Source organism: Thamnophis sirtalis, unplaced genomic scaffold (assembly GCF_051295495.1).
Source record: "Thamnophis sirtalis isolate CommonGarterSnake01/CBP01778 unplaced genomic scaffold, rThaSir2_p1.2 scaffold_8, whole genome shotgun sequence".
NCBI classification, from domain to species: domain Eukaryota; kingdom Metazoa; phylum Chordata; class Lepidosauria; order Squamata; family Natricidae; genus Thamnophis; species Thamnophis sirtalis.
The window spans coordinates 69,169,595-69,191,738 of NW_028261388.1; the positions used below are offsets into that span (position 1 = coordinate 69,169,595).

At 42.0% G+C, this 22,144-nt stretch overlaps 1 protein-coding gene across 1 annotated transcript in view; it reads left to right on the forward strand.

Annotated features, from left to right (window-relative positions):
- Positions 1-22,144, forward strand: part of LOC106552653 (histidine--tRNA ligase, cytoplasmic) — a 53,253-nt gene that overhangs the window by 11,117 nt on the left and 19,992 nt on the right. Inside the window, exons 4-8 of the mRNA XM_087721847.1 lie at positions 1,313-1,408; positions 3,806-3,931; positions 5,922-6,029; positions 8,045-8,143; positions 20,770-20,863. Coding sequence (XP_087577973.1) covers positions 1,313-1,408; positions 3,806-3,931; positions 5,922-6,029; positions 8,045-8,143; positions 20,770-20,863 — 523 coding nt within the window. The remainder of the gene's footprint in view (positions 1-1,312; positions 1,409-3,805; positions 3,932-5,921; positions 6,030-8,044; positions 8,144-20,769; positions 20,864-22,144) is intronic.

Genomic DNA, 22,144 nt, shown 5'->3' on the forward strand with positions numbered 1-22,144 from the left:
ATTTTGGAATGTGATGGCCAGCTTATTCTGCATATTACTGAACTCTACAGAGCATGTAAAGAACTCTACAAAGGAATAAAGAAATCAATACAATAAGAAGAGACAATTATATCCTTAAGTTTTGGGAACACCAAAACTGGGCTATCTAAAGTTTCTACCATAGAATTATTGTAGAGGCTAAATTTGGCTGGAATTAAAATACATCCATCTTTCCCTGTTCTTAACATTTTTGAGGGCAATTGTGTGAATGATCTCACTACTGTTCCTGAATTTTATTGTCAAATGTAAGTCTGCTACAGGCCTTCTATCTAAAAATCTAATCCTGAATAATTATAAATAATTATGACTTTTTCTAGAACCTTCTGCTGAACCTTCTTAGTGTATGGTATTTATGACACATCCGAGTGTCAGAAAATTTGCCCTTGTGGCTCTAGGAAGAATTGCCATCTCTTCATTATTTTTATTTTTAAGTGCGATTAACTCTTCTCTTGTGGCTAGAGTTGTGAAATACTTTAGTGGCCCATACACCTGTGCAAAACTTTGAGTTAGATGTGTTGTTTTACTGCTTTATTTTAATTTCTTCATAATAGATAGATGTAGCACTTTATTTTCTTTCTCTGAGAACAGTTCTGTTAAATGTCCCTGTTCCCTTTTATAGTGTACCTAACACTATCAGAATTGGAGAATATTTATTTAACACAAGGTACCAAGACATCAAGCCTTCTTTAGTCAAGTCTGGTTGCAGCACATATCAGATTTTCCTGATAGTTTTCGGTGTCTGCTTGTGTTCATCGTCCATTAAAAGTACAACTTTTCTCCTACCCATACAAGAAAAAAACCATGTACATGTGCCTCTTTCTGTGATACTGTCATGGTTCTAAAACATCATTTCAGTTAAATCTGCCATGCATTTGCTTTAAAAGTTTTGCACAATGAAGTAAAGCAAAAGGGTAAATTGCTTTAATCTGGTCTCTATATCTCATGGAATGCCCTCCCTGTATTGGTCTTCCTTTCCTATTAATATCACTGCTATTCATTATTTTGACATTTCAATTAAAATTGATTAATTTTACTGGTTTTTGTTTTGTGGGTTTTTGTTTTGTTTAAGCTGCTATTATATGAAGTAGAAGAAAGGAATATAAATTATGCAGTATTATTATTTTTATTCAGTTGCCCAAGTAATTGTGACCTTTGTAAGCACATTGTGAGTAGAACTTTTATTGGTCTCTTGTAACAACATGATTTACCGTTGCTCCTTTCTGTCCTTTTTTATTTCTTTTTCCTGTCTTCTTTCCTATTCTTTTCTTTTTAGGAAACCTTAACAGGGAAATATGGAGAAGACTCAAAGCTCATCTATGATCTGAAAGACCAAGGAGGAGAGCTGCTATCACTTCGCTATGATTTGACTGTATCCTAAAGCCTGGTATTCCTGGCATAAATATAAAATGGCAAGAAAACATTTTTAATTTATATTCCATATTCTGTGATCAGAACTATTCAAGCTCAGTCAATAGACTGGAAGCTTTATTTTGATCGTTTAACTTGTTAGTTAAATACGTTTTCAACTTATTTAATCAACAAGTCAAGAGGGAAAAATATATAAGTATCCAGACAATTTGATGCCACTGTAACAGAAGTTACAAAATATCTTGGGATCCATTGCTAAAATATTCCATTTCTTAGGATTATTTTCACAGCCTGCTTTTACAGAAAACTATGAAGTTGCTTAATTACATGTAGGCAGATGTATATGCACTTATATGAGAGCATGTTCTATTGAGGAATATTGAAAACAACTTTAGTGAGATTTACTTTCAAGTAGGTAATATAACACTGTGTTATTATCGGTATTTTGCAGAAGGTAAATTTAGGTATTAATTTCATATTTTCATATCTCCATATTGGATCAAACCAAATACTGGCTGAACTACGTAAAGTAAGCAATTAGGAATAAAATAAAATCTAGATTTATAGTTCTGATCAGAGTAAATCCCTTTTGCAGTTTTAAAGATTTGTTTCTGAACAGAGAAACAAAAACTGAAGTGACAAACCAAAAAGAAGGAGAAGTGACCATAATATTTTCTTCTGGACTCTTTAAGAGAAATGGTTAAGCCCTCAACAATGGTGAGATTTAGATTTTTCAAAGAGATTTGCTAAATAATATAGCTATCTGAAGCCATATTTCAAGCTGCTTAGGAGGAACATAATTGAACATCTCTATATACATACTTAAAGGGATATGGTGGCTCAGTGGCTAAGACACTGAACTTGTCAATCAGAAAGGTCGGCGGTTCAGCAGTTCAAATCCCTAGTGTCGTGTAACGGAGTGAGCTCCCATTACTTTCCCAGCTTCTGCCAACCTAGCAGTTCGAAAGCACATAAAAATGCAAGGAAAATAGGAACCACCTTTGGTGGGAAGGTAGCATTCTGTGCACCTTTGGTGTTTAGCCATGCTCACCACATCACCATGGAGATGTCTTCAAACAACCCTTGCTCTTTGGCTTTGAAATGGAGATAAGCACCTCCCCCTAGAGTCGGGAACAACTAGCACATATGTGCGAGGGGAAACTTTACCTTTATATAGGTACTTAAGAACAAGATACCTCTCTTGTATTGCTGAGATATGGATTATATCCAAACATTGAGGAAGGTTCTTAGGGTTACAGCTTCTTACTTTAGACCTGACTTCTCATTTTGCTCTCGTGCATTTTTTCCTTTCCTGTTAGTGTTTCAGAGGGTCCCATGACCTGGCTTTGTGGGGATTTTTAACCCAGCTTGTTTTTGTTTGGTTTCATCCATTTTGTTATTCTGCCATCTCTATCTTTTTGTTGTTGTTATTGTTTTGTTATTTTTACTGCCTTATTTTTCATGTTTTAAATCATTTGTGAATCATTAAATTATTTGTAAACTGCTGGGAGTTGATGGGAGTTGGGTTAATTTAAATAATAATGATTATCCCTTGGTGCATCTTTGAATTACTCAGAAGTCTCAGAGAAGAGTATCTTCCTGTTAGGATTTTTAATAGTTTCTGCTTGAGAGAGGTTACTTAGCAGTACAGGTGGTTCTCAACTTATGACCACAATTGAGCCCAGAATTTCTGTTATTAAGTATTTATTGTTTTTGCCCCATTTTATAACTGTTTTGCCATAGTTATTACTGCAGTTGTTAAGTGAATCACTGCAATTGTTAAGTGAATCATGCAGCCATTAAATGAACCTGGCTTCCCCCATTAACTTTGCTTGTCAGAAACCAGCTGGGAAGGTTACAAATGGTGATCACATGACCCTAGATAGTGCAACTGTCATAAATACATGCCAGTTGACAAGCGTTCAAATTTTGATCATGTGATAGCAATAGCAATAGCAGTTAGACTTATATATCGCTTCATAGGGCTTTCAGCCCTCTCTAAGCGGTTTACAGAGTCAGCATATCGCCCCCACAGTCTGGGTCCTCATTTCACCCACCTCGGAAGGATGGAAGGCTGAGTCAACCTTGAGCCGGTGAGATTTGAACCGCTGAACTGCAGATAACAGTCAGCTGAAGTGGCCTGCAGTACTGCACCCTAACCACTGCGCCACCTCGGCTCTGCATGTGATCATGCAGATGTTGCAAAGGCCAGGTGAGAACTGGTCATAAGTCCTTTTTTTCAGTGCCGTTGTAATTTTGAACAGTCTTTCAACAAATGGTTGTACATTGAGGACTACCTATAAAGGTTTTTAGATTCCCCCTCTGTTCTAGAAGAATAGCCACAGAAAGATGGGTTGCCTTAGGATTTCAAGGGTTCTCCTTAACCTTCTTTGTCCAGGTGCCATTTGCTCGTTATTTGGCTATGAACAAAATCACCAACATTAAACGTTACCAAATTGCTAAAGTCTACAGGCGGGATAACCCAGCCATGACGAAGGGACGTTACAGGGAGTTCTATCAGTGTGTAAGTACATGCAAACTTCTACTAGATTGATTGTACATGACTAATTGGCTTTCTCCACAGTGAGATCCATAGCTCCATGGTATTGGATACAAATGTAGGTAGCATTTCCTAATGTTACAACAATTTTTGTCTTCTTCGTTTATGTGATCATATATTTGGATAGTTCTGCAGCAAGCCAAGGAATAACAACATTGTTTCTCTTTTTATCTTATCAATTTCCATGGAAATGTTTAGCCTTTTGGGGGAGTATAGCATGTGCAACGTACATTTATACTGAGAGCAGATCATTCTACATCAGATACTGATATTGTTCTTGTAGATGCAGTATTTCGGATATTTAATACAGATTTCAAGTCTTTCTAATTTCAGATACATGGTAATTTTTCAATAACATATTTTTAATTCTATGTTCTATATGTCCTATATCCATTATCATAATTACATGTGTCCATATATGTATGCTAAAGTGGTACGTATATCTTAATTTAAAAGGAAAAGATGCATTGCTTACCTGGTAATGCTAATGTAATTGAGATATTTATAATTATGATACGAAATGTGATTTTTACTTTTTCTCCGCAATTCCATGTTAAGCATGCATACATACACACACATATATATACATACACGTATACATATACATACATACATATTTAAGAGGTTTAGTTACATTTATCAGCTTAGAGGCCAGATAGTTAATATCCCAGGTATTTATGGAGGATGTTTAGGTTTTCTATAAACAGCCATTTTATCTCTTAAAGTGGTTTTCTAGATGGGAAAAATGCCGCCCCCCCCCCCTTTTGGGAGGGCATTACCTGTTTTTAAAGTTGCAATGGGTGCCTTAAATCTTAAACTATACATACAAGTATACTCTGATTGAACATATGTACTCTGGAAAATGTAAGCATGTCTTGGTGGGAAAGGTGGTTAGGTTTTCCCATAGAGCCATGAATTTCCCAAACTTGCTACAAGAATATGTTTATTCTTCACCCATTGACATTAGAAAAGGCCTCCATAGGTGCATCATAATTTTCTCAAAATAAGTGGCAGTAACACAATACAGTATATTTAGATTCTTTATATAATAACTATGTGCAGGTACTCCTTAATTTACAACTATTGTTTAGCGACCGCTTGAAGTTACAACAGGAATGAAAAAAAGTTATTTATGACTGCTCCTAACAATTACATTTGTCATAGTATTCCCATGTTCACGTGAACACAATTCAGGTGCTTGGCAACTGGCATGTATTTCTAAAGTTTGCAGCACCTTGAGGTCATGTGATCATCATTTGCCAGTTTCACAGCAGATTTCCAACAAGCAAAATCAATGGGAGAAACTGGATTCTATTAACATGATTCATTTAACTGCAGTGATTCCCATAACAATGGTGAAAAGGTAGTAAAATCGAGTACAACTCATATAACAATTGCCTTCCTTTGCAACATAAATTTTGGTCCCAATTATGATTCTATATTGAGGACTACCTGTATGTCTTATTCTAAAGTTTATTGTCCTATTGCAATAAAATTGGAGAGTAGCCATTTTCTGAGTTCTTTCAGACATTGCCAAGGAGGTTGGGAAGCCATTGCTTACTTGTTTTTCCTTCCCACATCAATGCTATGTCTATTTGCAATGTTTACCCATTCCCACCCCTTTATGGTAATTTTTCAGAATCATATGATTATGGATGGGAGGCAATTAAAGAGAGGCAAATGCTTCAAGAAACCTAGCTACTCTGGGATTTATTTATTTCTATGACAAATGAAAGGAGACAGTTAATCCTCCAGTAATAATTTGCATTATTGGAAGATGTAGAAGGCTTAGCCTCAAACAATCCTAGTTGCCTCAGTGTGTAATATATGCGAGATCCTAGAAGTTTCTGCTTTTCTGATATCAAGACTTGGAAAGGTAGTTCCTATATGCCAAGCAAGGCAGCACCAATGACTGAATCACACCTGATTTTCTTATCTGCAATTTGTACCCCAGGATTTTGACATTGCTGGCCATTATGACATCATGATTCCTGATGCTGAGTGTCTGAAAATTGTGCATGAGATTCTATGTGCCCTACAAATAGGAGACTTTCTAATCAAGGTAAGTAAGTACAAGACCTGGGTCAGAATCCACTTTTTTCTTGCAGTTATGTTGGTTTTAGCATTAGAACAATTATAATCAATTGGTACTTGTATTTTCTCCTTGATTTCTGCCAACAAGTGGTAAACTTTAATCATTGAGACATATTTTTAAATCTGTGTGTATTTGGCAGCAGAATTGTTCACATTTTGTAATAAGCCTATTGCTACTTACTTATAAATACTGATATCCCAGCCATTCATTTTGATGCTGCAAAAATTAAAAGAAGTTCTAGAAGGATCTTAAATCAAACACACCTTCAGCTATAGAAGCTACAGGACTGGCCAATTTGGAACCAGTTCCATGTCTCAAACCAGTCTAATGCTTATAGTTATAAGTAAATATTGAAAAGGGAATATTATAAATATTCTTTTGCATTCCTGGGTGAATCTACAGAGGATATAAAAAGTCTAACCAACCCATATTAAAATGCCAGGTTTTTGACATGTTAAAAAAACAGCCCAAGATAAATCACTTCAGAGATTTTTCCACATTTAATATAGCATATAAGATATATATTCAATTGAAAAATAAACATTTTAGGGGGGAAATAAAAATAAAAAACAATAACATGGTTGCACAAGTGTGCAAACCATCTTAAGTAGGTGTCTATGGAGATTCTCAGTCATCCAGGTTGTCCCAAAAGTGCTTTTTTTTTTCAAGAGGTAACAACTTTCTGGTTTTTCTTTCTTCTGGTAGGATTTTTCTGATGTTTACTCATTGCCACTTAGAGCAAATCCCCTGGTTTGCAAAGACCTTATGAAGCATCAAAGGGATCTTGTTGAAAAGTATCAGGAGAAGGGTACAAAATATATCCAAGGCATTGGATGGGACACAGTAGATACAGGGAGGACAGTCATCAACAAGTAGAGAAAATATGGCACAATAGTGACTTTACCAAGAACTAGATGTCCCTCCAAAAGTGACAAAAAAAAAACAAGAAAAAAACCTGGTCTGAGAAGCTGGCAATTATGGCACAAATTTTCAGGCCTCTGCTGAAATGCTAAAAATGAAGATGAATGTCACCTTTCAAAATAACAGAGACTCAAAAGATATCTCCTAGTCAACAAAAGAATGACTTTGTAGAAAAAGATCAAAGTTTTAGAGCTTGAATCTGAATACAATTGAAGCTCTATAGGGTGGTCTGAAGAGGGTTGTGCTCAAGAGATGCCCTCACAATCTGACAGATTTGGAACATTTATGCAAGGAGGAATAGGCAAAGATTCCTAAGGCCAGATGTTCCACATTGATAGGCTTCTGCCCCAAAAGACAGAATGCTGCCAGAAAGTCAAAAACGGAGTATTAGATTAATGGGGTGCACATTTACACAACCATATTTTATAGTAAATAGAACTTAGACTTCTATACCGCTTCACAGTTCTTTACATACCTCTAAGATGTTTCCAGAATCAGCATATTGTACCCAACAATCTAGGCCTTCATTTTACCAACCTCAGAAGGATGGAAGGATGGGTCAACCTTCAGCTGGTCAGCATCGAAGGAATCAAACTACTGACAATATAAGCAAATGCAGTAGAATGCAGTACTGCATTCTAGCTACTTTGCCAACAATTTTATTATTTTTCCCACTAAAAGATTTCAATTTGTTTTTCAATTGACTTATACAACTCATATGTTATATTAAAAGGTGGAAAAAATTTAAATGATTTAACTTGCGTTGATTTTTTCACATCTCAAAACCTGGCACTTTAACAGAAGTGTGTAGATTTTTTATATCGACTGTAACCAAAAAGCATACAAACAAGTAGTATTAGATTTGCCATAAAGCTCAACATTTTTCAAGACTAGAAATAAAAATAGATTAACCATCCAGTAATCCCTAGTACAGCGAGGAGGGTTGGAATAACTTTAAATCAATGGTCTAAGGTCCAAACTACAAATAGTCCAGGAATATTACCAATAGAATCAAAATCTATTGGGAATTGTTGCTTGAAAACATCTCAGTTTCCTTCTAGGTCAATGACCGACGTATCCTTGATGGGATGTTTGCAGTCTGTGGGGTTCCAGATACCAAATTCCGGACCATTTGCTCCACTGTAGACAAGTTAGACAAGGTAAGAAGTTTATTATTAAGATAACAAGGTAACCCAAGTGACTAGAAAACCCAGAAAGAAAATTTTTATATATTTTCATTGACCATGAAATCTCAACAGAATTATGGTGGCTGCTGTTAGAGAAGTTACAAGAGCAAAGAAAATAAAATTTAACTTCTGTATTCAAGAAGATAGCTCAGGATGTCAGGATGGACAACTGTTGAGGGATCAGGGGCCAAAATTTAGGTTCCTGACCTTCCAAATTGCTTTGAGAAAACCAAAATTCAGCTACCAAATTTCAGTGATGTTTTCTTGGAGTGCTAGTGGTAGGCTATTGGTGGCATACCCCTGTTTTATAAACAAAGAAAACTTATAAACAATCCATTCTAAATCTGGAAGCTTTGCAATGAGAAAGAACCCCATCAGGCATAAATAGTTGTGGTTTTGATTTCAATGAGATATCTTTTAACAAAGGAGTTGATGAAACCCAGTAAGACAGTTCACAGGGTTCTGATTTGTCTCCCAGTAGAAATAAAGAGTTCAGAGACCAGCCTGAAAAGTGTGTATTATATCAACGTTTATTATTTAAGGGTGGGGGGGGAATCAACTCTCTACATTTAGAATGAACAGGAATAAAGGAAGCACTATTGATTTCTTTCAGTTTAGCTGAGCTATAGATCCAAATCCTTAGCTTACATAAATGGTTCCCTTAACCAACAAAGAAATTCTACCTCCTGACCAATTTTGAACTTCAAGAATGTAGTGAAACCTAAGGGGGGCAAAGGGAGGTTTTGAGAAATATGTGATATTTGACATCAAAATTATATCAGGTTTTTTTTCCCATAGTGCGCAGTCCCAGTTTCATAACTAACTGTGTTTCCCCGAAAATAAGACAGGGTTTTATTTATTTTTTTGACCCACGAAATATGGTCTTGGGCTCATTATAGGGGAGGGCTTATTATTTTCTGGGGCAGGCGAAAAGCGAGGCGCGTCTTTTACCTTTCCAGCTCCGTCAAGTTCCTCGCCATTGTGTCCAGGGAAGCTGCTGGTAAAAAAAAAAAAAAAAACCTTCTCGCGAGTTCTATCAAACTTCTTGAAGTCGCAAGAAGGGTTTATTTTTTCTTTTTACCAGGGGCTTCCCCGGACACAATGGCGATGAACACGACTGACCTGGGAAGGTAAGAGGCACACCTTGCAGCCCAACACCGCCCACCTCACCCCAATGGTAAAGGCAGCCTGCCTGGTTCCCTTCCCCACTGCCCCTTTAGTGAGGGGTGGCAGGTGGGGGGGGAGAGAAGCAAGGCGCGTGTCCTAGCGCTACCAGACTGACAGCTCCGCTGCGTTCTTTCATCCAGTGAAGCCCCTTGTAAAAAAAACCTCGCAAGTTGAACTCATGAGGTTTTTTTTACAAGGACGAAAAGGCAAGGAACGCAGCGGAGCTGTCAGTCTCCCATAGCACAAAGGACACACGTCTCGCTTCTCCCCCCACTGCTACCCCTCACTAAAGGGATGTCGGGGAAGGGAAGCAGCCAGGCTTGGTGGGAGGTGTTCTTTTTGCGTGAGAGGGAATGGGGTACGAGGTGTGTTGCTGGCCTGCCACCTCCCACCTCACCCCCAATGTAACAGCTGCCTGGCTTCTTCCCTTTAGCAAAGGGGGAGGGGAGAGAAGCGAGACGCCCATCCTAGTGTGGAATGGGACTGTTCTCCTGCCCTTCCTCCGCCTATTTCACCCCCAGGGTTTCTCCCCCAATCATCCACCTCTTATCACTTCACCTCCGCTGTGAGGCACCTGGCTGTTCGTCCTTCTCTTCCATCCCCAGCCCTTTCTCACAGGCCTTTTGGAGAGATACTCTTCACCCCGGCCTTTTGGGCTCAAGAGACAGTTTGCTGCCAGCCAATCGGAGGAAGGGAAGGGAGAAAGAGAGAGGCACGGAGGGAGAAAGTGTTTTGTGTCAAGTTTTCCAGTTGCCTCGGGTCCGAGCTAGAAAATCTAATAAATCCTTTGCATTCCCCCCACCCCAAAATGCTGGGGAATAACTAATAAATCCCCCCACCCCAAAATGCTGGGGAATAGCTAATAAATCCTAAAACAGTAGCCTTGTCTGATTCATTTCAAGAACTGATAGTCCCAGGGGGATAATCAGAAAGAGTAACAAAATAGTGAATAATTACCATCTTGTTAAAGCAATTATTAGGCACAGGAACTAGTCAGATTTCCCAAGTTCATTTCTTTTCAACAGAGATAAACCCTTTTTCCTTCCAAACAAATCTAAACTAAGAAAATTATTCCATCAATAGATATAGCATTTGGAGGGAATAATAATAAATAAAAAGTAATAATTTAATTGTTAAGCATCTGTAAAAACACATGCTAACAATCCTTTATATGCCACCCCTATCTCCTCCAGGAATCAGCACGTACCTATGCTCTATCTCAAATACCAAAGCAATCCTCACAACTTTTGTGCTGTTAATAAGGGGACCAAATGGGCAATTAAGCAAACAGAGAAGGGAAAAGATAACAAAACAAAACATAAACATTGCCAGGAAGGATGTAAATCTAAGTTAGGCTATATGCCTGAGTTTTACAATGTAGTTAGATTACATGACTAAAGTAATTTAGAATAATTAGGATAATCAATTTGAGGGAGCCTGAATGTGTTTTCAAAATGTGAAGTATACCTATGGTTGACACGTGTTGGAGAATCTTACCACAGAACAATGGTGAAGTCGTAATAATACACATTTAAGCCTCTGCAAAGATAAAAGAGAGGAAATAGGCCCTCTCAGGAGAAAGAAATCTTCCCCAGCATTTTGGGGTGGGGGGATTGCAAAGAATTTATTAGCTATTCCCCAGCAGACTGCCTTTACCATTGGGGTGGGGTGGGCGGTGTTATTTTGCATGAGAGGGGACAGGCAGGAGGGGGTGATCGCATTGCTGGCCTGCCACTCTTTTTGCAGCGGGCTCTTTGCACAGGAGGGAATGGGGCGTGAAGCACTTTGCTTGGCCTGCAGCTCTTTTTGTGGCAGGCCCTCTTTTTGTTTTGGAAGCTGTACTGATAGGTGGTACAGTGGTAATGGCGGGGACCAGTTGCGCATGCGCTTAAATAGTTTGGGGCGGGCTTATTTTTGGGGGAGGGCTTATTATGGTGCATGCTCTGAAAAGCCTGATTGGGCTTATTGGCAGGGCGTGTCTTATTTTCGGGAAAACACAGTACAAATACTAATACACTAGATTTATAAATCAGAACTAATAATGAATTAGTGAATATTGTAGTGATAGTAGAGGTTATCATATGAGGAGTCCTTGGTGGTCCCTGAGCTCAGTTGTTGCCTTGCAGACGTTCCATTACTCAAATTAGGTAACATCACATATTTAGAGAGCACCAAGGATCCCTCATTTCAACCCTGAGCTACAAATATTCTCCTTTTTAGGCTATTAGATACTCCTAAAATAGTACCTGTAAGGTCTGTACAGGTAGTCCTCACCTTACAACAGTTCCTTTAGTGATCATTTAGTTATAACAGCACTGAAAAAAGTAAATAATGACCATTTTCACACTTACGACCATTGCAGCATCCCCATGGTCACGTGATCAAAATTCAGATGCTTAGCAACTGACTCATATTTATGATAGTTGCAGTGTCATGTGATCCCTTTTGCGACCTTCTGACCATCAAAGTCAATGGAGGTGCCAGATTCCCTTGCAGTTGTTACTAACTTAACAACTGCAATGCTTCACTTAACAACTATGGCAAAAAATGTCGTAAAATGGGGCAGAACTCACTTAACAAATATCTCACTTAGCAATGTAAATTTTGGGCTCAATTGTGGTCATAAGTCCAGGACCACCTGAGTGTATTAATTATAAAATTATACACTTTTATTTCTCTGAAAATAGGCCTTTGTTATTTATAACTGATTTATTATTAGTTTATACCTCAAAAACTATAATATTTTTAAAAATCATGTTTAATATTAACATTTGTAACAACTTTGTCATGTAGTTACATGAAGGGGATTGTCTGTGGTGCTACTGGAAGAATACATGTGTCATAAGACCATAGGTAACACATTGCAAACCTTGGGTCCTGTGGTTATTTTCAAATGTTTTTGGTGATTCTCCTGTGCGCTGCTTGGGGAATCCAAGCATGGGTTAACTTTGTCCATTAGCCTAGAGTCTGAGTTATGTAATTGTTGACCACGCCTCCTCTGGGATAGTTCAGTTTTTTAACTCAGTCCATCCTAAAGAGATTTTTTTTTTTTTTTTAGAATTTTATTAGAATTTGTAGGCCGCCCTTTTCCCTGAGGGGACTCAGGGCGGCTCACACAAAAACTGGGAAAGGGGAATACAGACAGTAGGACAAAACATGTAATAAAATAGCAAACAACAAACACTCATCATTCGGGCGGGTAACTATCCTATCCCCAGGCCTGACGGGCGAGCCAGTTCTTCAAGGCTATGCGGAAGGCCTGGACGGTGGAGAGGGTACGAATCTCCACGGGGAGCTCGTTCCAAAGGGTCGGGGCTACTGCTGAGAAGGCCCTCCTCCTTGTAGTTGCCAGCCGACACTGGCTGGCCGATGGAATACGGAGGAGGCCTAATCTATGAGATCTTATCGGTCGTAGGGATGTAATTGGCAGAAGGCGGTCTCTCAAGTATCCAGATCCACTGCCATGTAGGGCTTTATGGGTGATTAATAGCACCTTGAAGCGCATCCGGAGATCAACAGGTAGCCAGCGCAGCTCGCGGAGGATAGGTGTTATGCGGGTGAATCGGGGTGCACCCGCAATCACTCGCGCGGCTGCATTCTGCACTAGCTGAAGTCGCCGGATGCTCCTCAAGGGCAGCCCCATGTAGAGCACATTGCAGTATTCCAGCCTAGAGGTCACAAGGGCCCGAGTGACTGTTGTGAGAGCCTCCCGATTCAGGTAGGGTCGCAACTGGCGCACCAGGCGAACCTGGGCGAATGCCCCCCTGGTCACAGCCGTTAAGTGGTGGTCAAATGACAGCTGTGGATCCAGGAGGACTCCCAAGTTGCGAACCCTCTCTGAGGGGTATAAAATTTGACCCCCCAGCCTGAGTGGTGGAATAATAGCCAAATCTTTGGGAGGGAAACACAACAGCCACTCGGTCTTTTCTGGGTTGAGCACAAGCTTGTTCACCCTCATCCAGTCCATAACGGCCTCAAGACCCCGGCTCATCACGTCAACCGCTTCATTGATTTGGCACGGGGCGGACAGATACAATTGAGTATCGTCCGCATATTGATGGTATCTAATCCCGTGCCTGCGGATGATCTCTCCCAGCGGTTTCATGTAGATGTTGAATAGTAGGGGGGATAAGACCGAACCCTGAGGCACCCCATAATTTAGGGGCCTAGGGGACGATCTCTGCCCCCCCACTAACACCGACTGCGACCTGTCCGAGAGGTAGGAGGAGAACCACCGTAACACGGTGCCTCCCACTCCCACCTCCCGCAGTCGTCGCAGAAGGATACCATGGTCGATGGTATCGAAAGCCGCTGAGAGGTCAAGGAGGACCAGGATGGAGGAACGTCCTTCATCTCTGGCTCTCCAGAGATCATCCATCAATGCGACCAAAGCGGTTTCTGTGCTGTAACCGGGCCTGAAGCCTGACTGGAAGGGGTCTAGGTAGTTTGCTTCCTCCAAGGACCGTTGGAGCTGGAAGGCCACCACCTTCTCAACAACCTTCCCCAGGAAGGGAAGGTTGGAGACTGGACGATAGCTATTAAGAACAGCTGGATCCAAGGATGGTTTCTTCAGGAGGGGTCTCACCACCGCCGCTTTCAGTGCGGCGGGGAAGTTCCCCTCCCGAAGGGAGGCGGTCACAACCGCCTGGATCCAGCCTCGTGTCACCTCACTGCAGTTAGTAACCAGCCATGAGGGACACGGATCCAGAACGCAGGTGGAAGTACTTACAGCTCTCATGGCCTTGTCCACATCCCCGGGGGTAACGTCTTGAAACTCAACCCAGAGCTGTTCTACTTGGTCCCCCTGCGCCTCGGCTGGAACTGCGGGGGTGGAGTCCAAGTCCGACCGAAACCGAGCAATTTTGTCCGCTAAGAATTGGGCATATTCTTCAGCTCTGCCCTGCAAGGGTTCCCCCGCCTCCCTTTTGTTCAATAGGGAGCGGGTTATCCTAAACAGGGCGGCTGGGCGGGACTCAGCGGATGCTACCAGGGTGGCTATGTGCGATCTTTTTGCTGCCCTAAGTGCCCTGGTGTATTCCCTGGTGCAGGTGGTTACCATTGCCCGGTTCGATTCGGACTTATCGGACCTCCAACGGTGCTCTAGGCATCTCCTCCGGCGCTTCATCTCCCGGAGTTCCTCGGTGAACCAAGGGGGTCTCCGGGATCCGCCGCCTCGGAGGAGCCGCAGTGGCGCAATCCGGTCGAGGGCCTCCGACGCTGCCGAGTGCCACGCAGCAGCCAGAGTCTCCACCGGATTGTGGGCGAAAGAGTCAGGAATAACCCCAAGCTCTGTCTGGAACCTTACTGGCTCCATAAGACGCCTGGGGCGGAACCACCTGGTCGGTTCCTCCTCCCTACAGTGGGGGTTTGGCCTCCGGAAGTCGAGCCTCAGTAGGCAATGGTCTGACCACGACAGGGGTATGATGTCACTCCCCCTCAGACCAAGATCACAAATCCACTGCTCCGAGAGAAATACGAGGTCAAGCATGTGTCCCGCTGAATGGGTTGGGCCCCGAATTACTTGGGTCAAGCCCATGGCTGTCATGGAAGCCATGAACTCCTGCGCCCCATCAGAGTTTTCACCGAGCGACGGCAAATTAAAGTCCCCCAGGACCATCAACCTAGGGAACTCAATTGCCAGCTCGGCTACCGACTCGAGGAGCGAGGGGAGGGCTGCTGCAACGCTGTTGGGAGGCAGGTACGTTAGCAGCAGACCCACTTGACCCTTGAGGTCCAACTTTAACAGCAAAGACTCACACCCGACAATCTCCGGAGCAGGGACCCTACGAGGAACTAACGACTCTCGGATAACAGCGGCCACACCCCCACCCCTTCCCTGGGCTCTCGGCTGATGCAGCACCTGAAATCCTTCTGGGCACAGCTCTACAAGGGGGACTCCTCCCTCTGGGCCCAGCCAGGTTTCAGTAATACATGCCAGGTCTGCCCTCTCGTCTAAAATTAAGTCCCGGACGAGAGGAGCTTTATGTACAACAGACCTGGCATTTAGCGACAACAGCCTGAGACCAGGGTCCTGACTACTTGCGCCATCTGGTCTTGGAGTGGGACTCCTAGGGCCGGAAGGAGGGATCTCTGTAATGTAGCGAACCCTCCTTCCCCGGTAATGGCCTGCCCTAAAGTCCCCGCCGTATCTGCCCCTCCCTGTTACGACCGCAATACCCCGACCCTCTCCCGTGTCTCTGGTCCCCTCAACCACCCCCGTGGCCCCCGCAACTCCCGGCAGGTCCTCCGAATCACGCATACTCATACACTCCCCCAAACAGTCCCCACGTAAGAAGTTAAAAACACAAAATTACAACAATATGATCATAAAAAAGTGGGACATTCATCCATCTCAAGCGTACCTCAAGCATAACCCATACAAAGACAGAAGAAAAAGGTGAAAGAAAAGAAAGAAATTATAAATTGCGCATAAAAATTGATTGGTTTAAAGTGCGAATAGTTCTGGGAAGGTCCAAAAAAAAAGTCCAAGATGGTTAAGGCAAGCAGAGGGCCTTCTATGTACTGTAAGTACCCCCGCTCGGCCAGTAGTGGCGCTATCTGTGGCCGCAGATGTATAATTTTTTGCTCTAGGGTAATAGACAAAATTTACTCATTTCCTTCCTTTGGATTCCTACTACTATTTGACTGATTGTTGTGGATCGGCCAACTGCAAGACAGGACTGATACACTAAGTTAGCCTGAGCGCCTTAGCAGTTTGGTGAAGTTCCCTTTAAGGCTTTTGAGGCCGGGGGAACCATCGGCTCGAGACAATCACAGTCACGGAACTTGGTTTGCTTCGCTGCCGTGGAGGAGCGTTGGTTTGCCGCTCTCTGTCTGGATTGTTGAAGCAGTCGGAGTCGGTTCGCCGCTCTTGCTTGTCGTTGCCGCGATCAGGAGTCAGTTCACCGCTCTCATGTCAGTGAGCGATCAGTCCCACTTATTTTGCCACCTAGCCGCTTAGCGCCGTTTCCCCTGTTGCTGTAACCAGGTCAGCAGAGGATCACGGGGGGGGGAATTCTAGTGGCAAGTGGTGGCCATTTTGCAACCACATTTGAAATTCGTGCCATCCTTGCTGCGTCGGCTATTTTGATGGCCATTTGGAGTTTGGTGCCAAAAGGTGACCGGAAGGGGCGCTTCTAAAGCTTTGCGCCCAAATTGCAGAGATGATGTTCGTCGTTTTTGCCTGAGCATTGAGGAAGTCGGTTCGCAATCTTACTGCTCCAGCACACACGGCTCTCTTGCCATTCTCAGCAGCCTCAATTAGCTCCGTTACAGCTTCTATCAGTGCACTCACCCGGATTGGGATGTAAGCTGAGCCTTTCAACTCCCCCCCCCTTTATATTTCAATGGCGGATTGTTCAGTTTCTGGAGGCAGCGCTGGGGCTTCTACTCCCCGCTGCACTCTGATGCTACCAGAACTAACACTAGGGTGGGCAGAGTCACCACTAGGGCCGCTAGTCAAAGGACTGCGGTTCCCGACAGGGCCACTAAGCGCAAGGACAAGAGTAAATCGGCCAAGGCACCTGTGGTCACTAGCAGATCACCACCCACGCTTTTGGCTGAGGGTCCTTCCCCTGGTTCTTCCCTTCATTTGGCAGGGATCCAAGGTTGGTCTCTTGACACCTCCCCCTGGGCCTACCATTTGAGGAAGGGGAATAATAATTAAAAGCAATGTCAGATTTGGGGAGGTTTTAAGTCTTTGCTAAAGAATTGTAAAGAATTTTGCAACCTGTGGTTGGTTGAGTTTCCCATTTTTTCTTCAAGCTGAGAATCTATTTTTTGTTAGGATACCAGATATTTAAATTTATTTATTTATTTGATCAATTTACACAGCTGCCCATCTCAACAGCAACACTCATTGAACAATGATTATTGTAAAAAAATACTTATAGAAATAGCATTTAGTCTTATAGATCGCTTCATAGTGCTTTACAGACCGCTCTGAGTGGTTTAGAGAGTCAGCATATTGCTCCCAACAATCTTGAGTTCTCATTTTACAGACCTTGGAGAGATGATTCAACCTTGAGCTTGTCTGAATCCAACTCCAGTTTGTGGGCAGAGGTAGCCTACAATACTGCATTCTAACCACTGTGCCACCATGGCTACTACAAAGTTTAAAATACACAGCAGCTGAAAAGAGCAATAATCATTCACATAGCTAAGAGATGCACTTGCACTGCACCACCTGTTACCCATGCATTCTCATACACCCTCCCCTACCCAACATGAGCCACCTCAAGGTCTGCCATGCTTGTGTCTCCCTTGCCACCTATGTACCCTTCCAATCTTGTACATGCATCACACCTCCCTGGACATTCATCCTCCCAGAGCCTCATTTGTATCATATATCCTCAGCTACTTATGCACCACCACACACTTTCTCCAACCTGGCAGCAGCTACCCCAACCCTTACTACACTTGCGCCATACCTCCCCAGCCATTCATGCCTCAAAGCACTCATGTCATGTTTTCCCAGCCATCTGCAGACTTACACCTATTGGTAGCAGCCACCCCAAATCCATTCCACATGCACCTCCACCACCATCTGCGTATCCTCCCCAAACCTTGCTGTACTCACAACATGCCTACCCCAGCCACCCACACCCTTGCCTCCTCTCCCACTCAGCAGCTACCTATCAGCCTGCTTGCAATCCACCTGGGACTTGCAACTTCCTGCTGGGCTTCCCCACTGACTGTGTTGTTGGAAGATGGTAGGATTTGTGCGGATATACTTGTTTACCAACTCAATCCTCATTTAATAGCAACAGGGATTGTAGAGATTGATATTGCTAAACAATGTGTCGTGTGAATGCTTTATGTCCACATTGCTTAGTAATGAAAGTTGTAGTCCCAATTGCTGTTGTAACTCCAGAATTACCTGTATCTCTCCAATTGCAATAATAGTGGAAGAAATTCATGTGGTAGCATTTCTTTATTTTCTACTGGCAATATTCTCCCAAATGAGATTCTTATCTTCTCTTCCCCCCCCCCCTCCTGTGTGTGTGCTTTGAAAGAAACCTTTCTACAAAGAAAAGCCAATTTTCTTGGAAGATATAAATCTATAAAACTGTGCTGTAGCTCAGTCTGGTTTTATGGCAATGGTAGATTTGATTTCAAGATAGCCTATGGTCAGATTTGAAGAATTATAATGAGAGCTGAATTGAAATAAGATGTTATTGATTTTGTAATTGCTACTGTGTCTTATCTCCTAGAAATTCAGAAGGCCTATTTGTTTTCTTTGTAATTAGCTTTGCTTACTTGACAGGTAAAAATTAGAGGTTGCCTGAATAGATGAACAAGCTAAAATTGTAGAGGCTAAAATTGTAACTCTATTTAATAACAACAAGTTCCTAATAAATTAAAGAGAACCTTGAGGCCCTGAATAGCCATTCCTTTTGTACAATCCAGCAAACTCATTGAGACCTGGTATATAAATTATGCTTCCATGTAACCTAAAACTAATGTACAAAAAAACCAAGACTACTAGCTATCCATCCATTGATTTGGCTAGTTCTGTTTAACAATATTACTACTTGTGTTTTCCCAAAAATAAGATTGGGTCTTATATTTTTTGGGCCTCCAAAAAAGGCACCAGGTCTTATTTTGGGGGAAGTCTTATTCCCCTCCCCCATTTTTTCCTTTAAGGGGAGAAGGGCAGAGCAAGCTGCCCCTCGCACCTCCTTGTCGGGGTTCCAAGTAACAACCCCAACGAAAAGAAACTCCAAGGCTTGTGTTTCCTCAAAGCTACAATTTATTGGAGATGTCATATTGGCACATTTGGAAAAATCTGAATCTGAAAGCTTCCAGGCTTTCCCCACCCAGTTAAAAGTTCAGACCCTGCCCCAACACCCACAAGTCCATCACATGGACAATCATTCATTGCCATTCATTGGATTCTTCCCATCCACATCCGTCCAGGTGCACGGACAAGTCTACCTTGAGTTTCTGAGAAGGAATGTTATGTCTACAATTCTCCCATACTCCATACCACCCCCCTTCCTACAATATAATATTGTTATATATATATGTGGCAGCCTTGAGGCCCTCTCCAAAGATGACTTCCAAGCCTGACAATTGCCTAACGTGAAACAGTTGATCTGCGGCTGCTTTAGGCGCTGCCTTGCCTAACATGAAACAGCTGATCTGCGCTCACTTTAGGAGCATCCTTGCCTAATGTGATACAGCTGATCTGCGGCTGCTTTAGGAGCCTGCATGGACTCCATGAAACAGCTGATCTGCGGCTGCTTTAGGCGCTGCCTTGCCTAACCTGAAACAGCTGATCTGCACTCACTTTAGGAGCCTCCTTGCCTAACACAAAATAGCTGATCTGTGCTTGCTCTAGGAGCTGCCTCGCTTCTTGCGGCCCTGCTTCTTGGAGCTGATGGCAGGATCGCCCATGAAGATCAGCTGTTTTGTATTAGGCAAGGAGGCTCCTAAAGTGAGCACATATCAGGCATCTGTAACAGGAGCAGAATAAGCCATAAATTTATGCATGTTAGAGAGGCCTTCAGGAAAGACCTCTATAGCTGATAACAGAGTTCTGGATCGATCCGGAGCTCTGTTATCGCCTACAGAGGCCTTTAGGAAAGCCTTGCTGGCTGCAGAAAAGATGGGCCGCAGTCTGCAAGACCTGGCTGCAACTATCCAAAGGTAAGTAGTAGAGCAGCTCCAGACACCCCCATCCCCACCCTAGCTTAATTTTTACCTGTGCACCCTGGAGTGGGCAGGGTCTTAATTAGGGCTTATTTTGGGGGTAGGATTATTGGGCATACGTGCCAAAATCAAGCTAGGACTTACTTTCTGAGTAGGTCATATTTTCAGGAAAACACAGTAGTTGGCTATCACCATTTTTGATGGCAACAAATTCTGTAGTTTCCAATTTGTAAAACAATTATCAAATTTAAGTCTTAAATTTTATTAGATAACTTCAATTTTAATATAATAAGAAATAAAGCTTTCCTATTCATTTTCTATACTATGCAATTTCATATACTTCTATAAAATTTTCCTCTTATCAGCCTTTTTTTAAACTAAAATGGCCCAAATATTGTTCTAGTTTCTTGCAGGTTAAGATAGGGTAGTCTTTAATCATTTTGGTAGACTTTTTCTGCGCAGTTCCCAGCGTTATTGTATAGCTTTGAGATACAGTGACCAGAACTGAATACAATATGATTAAAAGGAAGTAATTATATTGGTTGTTTCATGTTTAGTCTTTTTCCTAAAGATTCTATTCAAAGAAATATTTTTATTCCCAATTGTTGCATGTTTTTAATAGAATATTCTGAAAATTACTAGTCTTCTAGACTCAAGAGTGTTTAGAATCAGAGTAGAAAAAACAGGAAGAAACAACATGATTTCAGATTATGTCAGGATAATAGAAGAAAAACATCCTTCATTGAAGCAGATATATATAGTTTTGATCTTGTCTACAGATGGCTTGGGAAGATGTAAAAAATGAGATGGTTGGAGAAAAGGGATTGGCACCAGAAATTGCAGATCAAATTGGTGGATATGTAAGACTCCATGGTGAGTATCAAAACAGGTCAGATATGTATGTCTTAGTTCTCTAAGACTTGCAGGCCTAAAACCTATATCATTCTCTTCTATCTCATTACTGGTTAAGTGATACATAAGAGTTTACCAGAAAATAGAAAGTCACATAAGAGGAATATACTGGCTGTTTGCTTAGCACACTCATGGCTGCCAACACTAAAGAATCCCTTTCAGTGTATATTCCCCATTGTATGCTCTTCACTCTCTTGTATTCCTTCCTTCCTTCCTCTCCAATCTCTCTGCTCTATGTGAGTGGAAAAAGATGGGTCAGGCACAGGACAATGCATACTGAGTTTAATGGGGATCGAAACAGAGATGGTATAAAGATCATAAATGCTTGAATAGATCACAAAGTTGTTTTTTCAGCATCCTCATAACTTTGAACACTTGCTGCACAAGACATTGAGGCAGTCAGTCAGATCTATCTATATCAATATAGGTGTTCCTTGTTTAAAATCATTTGTACAGCAACATTTTGTTTTATTTTACTATTTTTCACATTTTTGAACTGCCCATCTCCCTTAAAGAGGGAATTTATAATGGCATTGGAGTGGTAGTTATGACCAGACTTCATACTTGCTGTCACAGTCTCACAGTTACATAATCTCAAATTGTAATCTTCTCTATCAACTTCCCACAAGCATAGTCTTGAAAACTGACAGGAAGTCAGAAGCCAGGGTTACATGAGGTCTTTGCTTAGCGACCTGAACAGTTTTTGTTTAACTATGGCTACTAGGAAAGCCATCACTAAGCAGTATGTTCATATAGTTTTCAGTTTATATCTGCATGACTTTACAAGGGCATTTCCTGTCTCAGTGTTGTTAAGCAAGGACTACCTGTACTGTATGCCTGCTTCAATTTGCACAACTTGTACATACAATAATGTGAAAAGAAGTATACCCTCTTTGAGTTACCCATGTTTTTCGGAGTATACGCCACTCCGGAGTACAAGACGCACCTTAGTTTATGGGGAGGAAAACAAGAAAAAAAAATGAGATGCAGGGGCTGACGTCGCGATGGCACAATGTGCGATCTTGGTGCTCCAAGATTGCAATCGATATTTCTGCCGCTGGACTGTCCATTTGGACCTAAACTGTCCTGCAGAGAAGGTGATTGAGAAGCACACCTCCTGCTAATCTCAGGGACACTGCAAAGTCCCTGAAAGATCCAGGAATAGCCTTTTTTCCGGCAATAGAAATACAGCTAATGAAGCTGCTAAAGTTGGGACAGCTTCGGAACGGGAAGAAAGCGAAA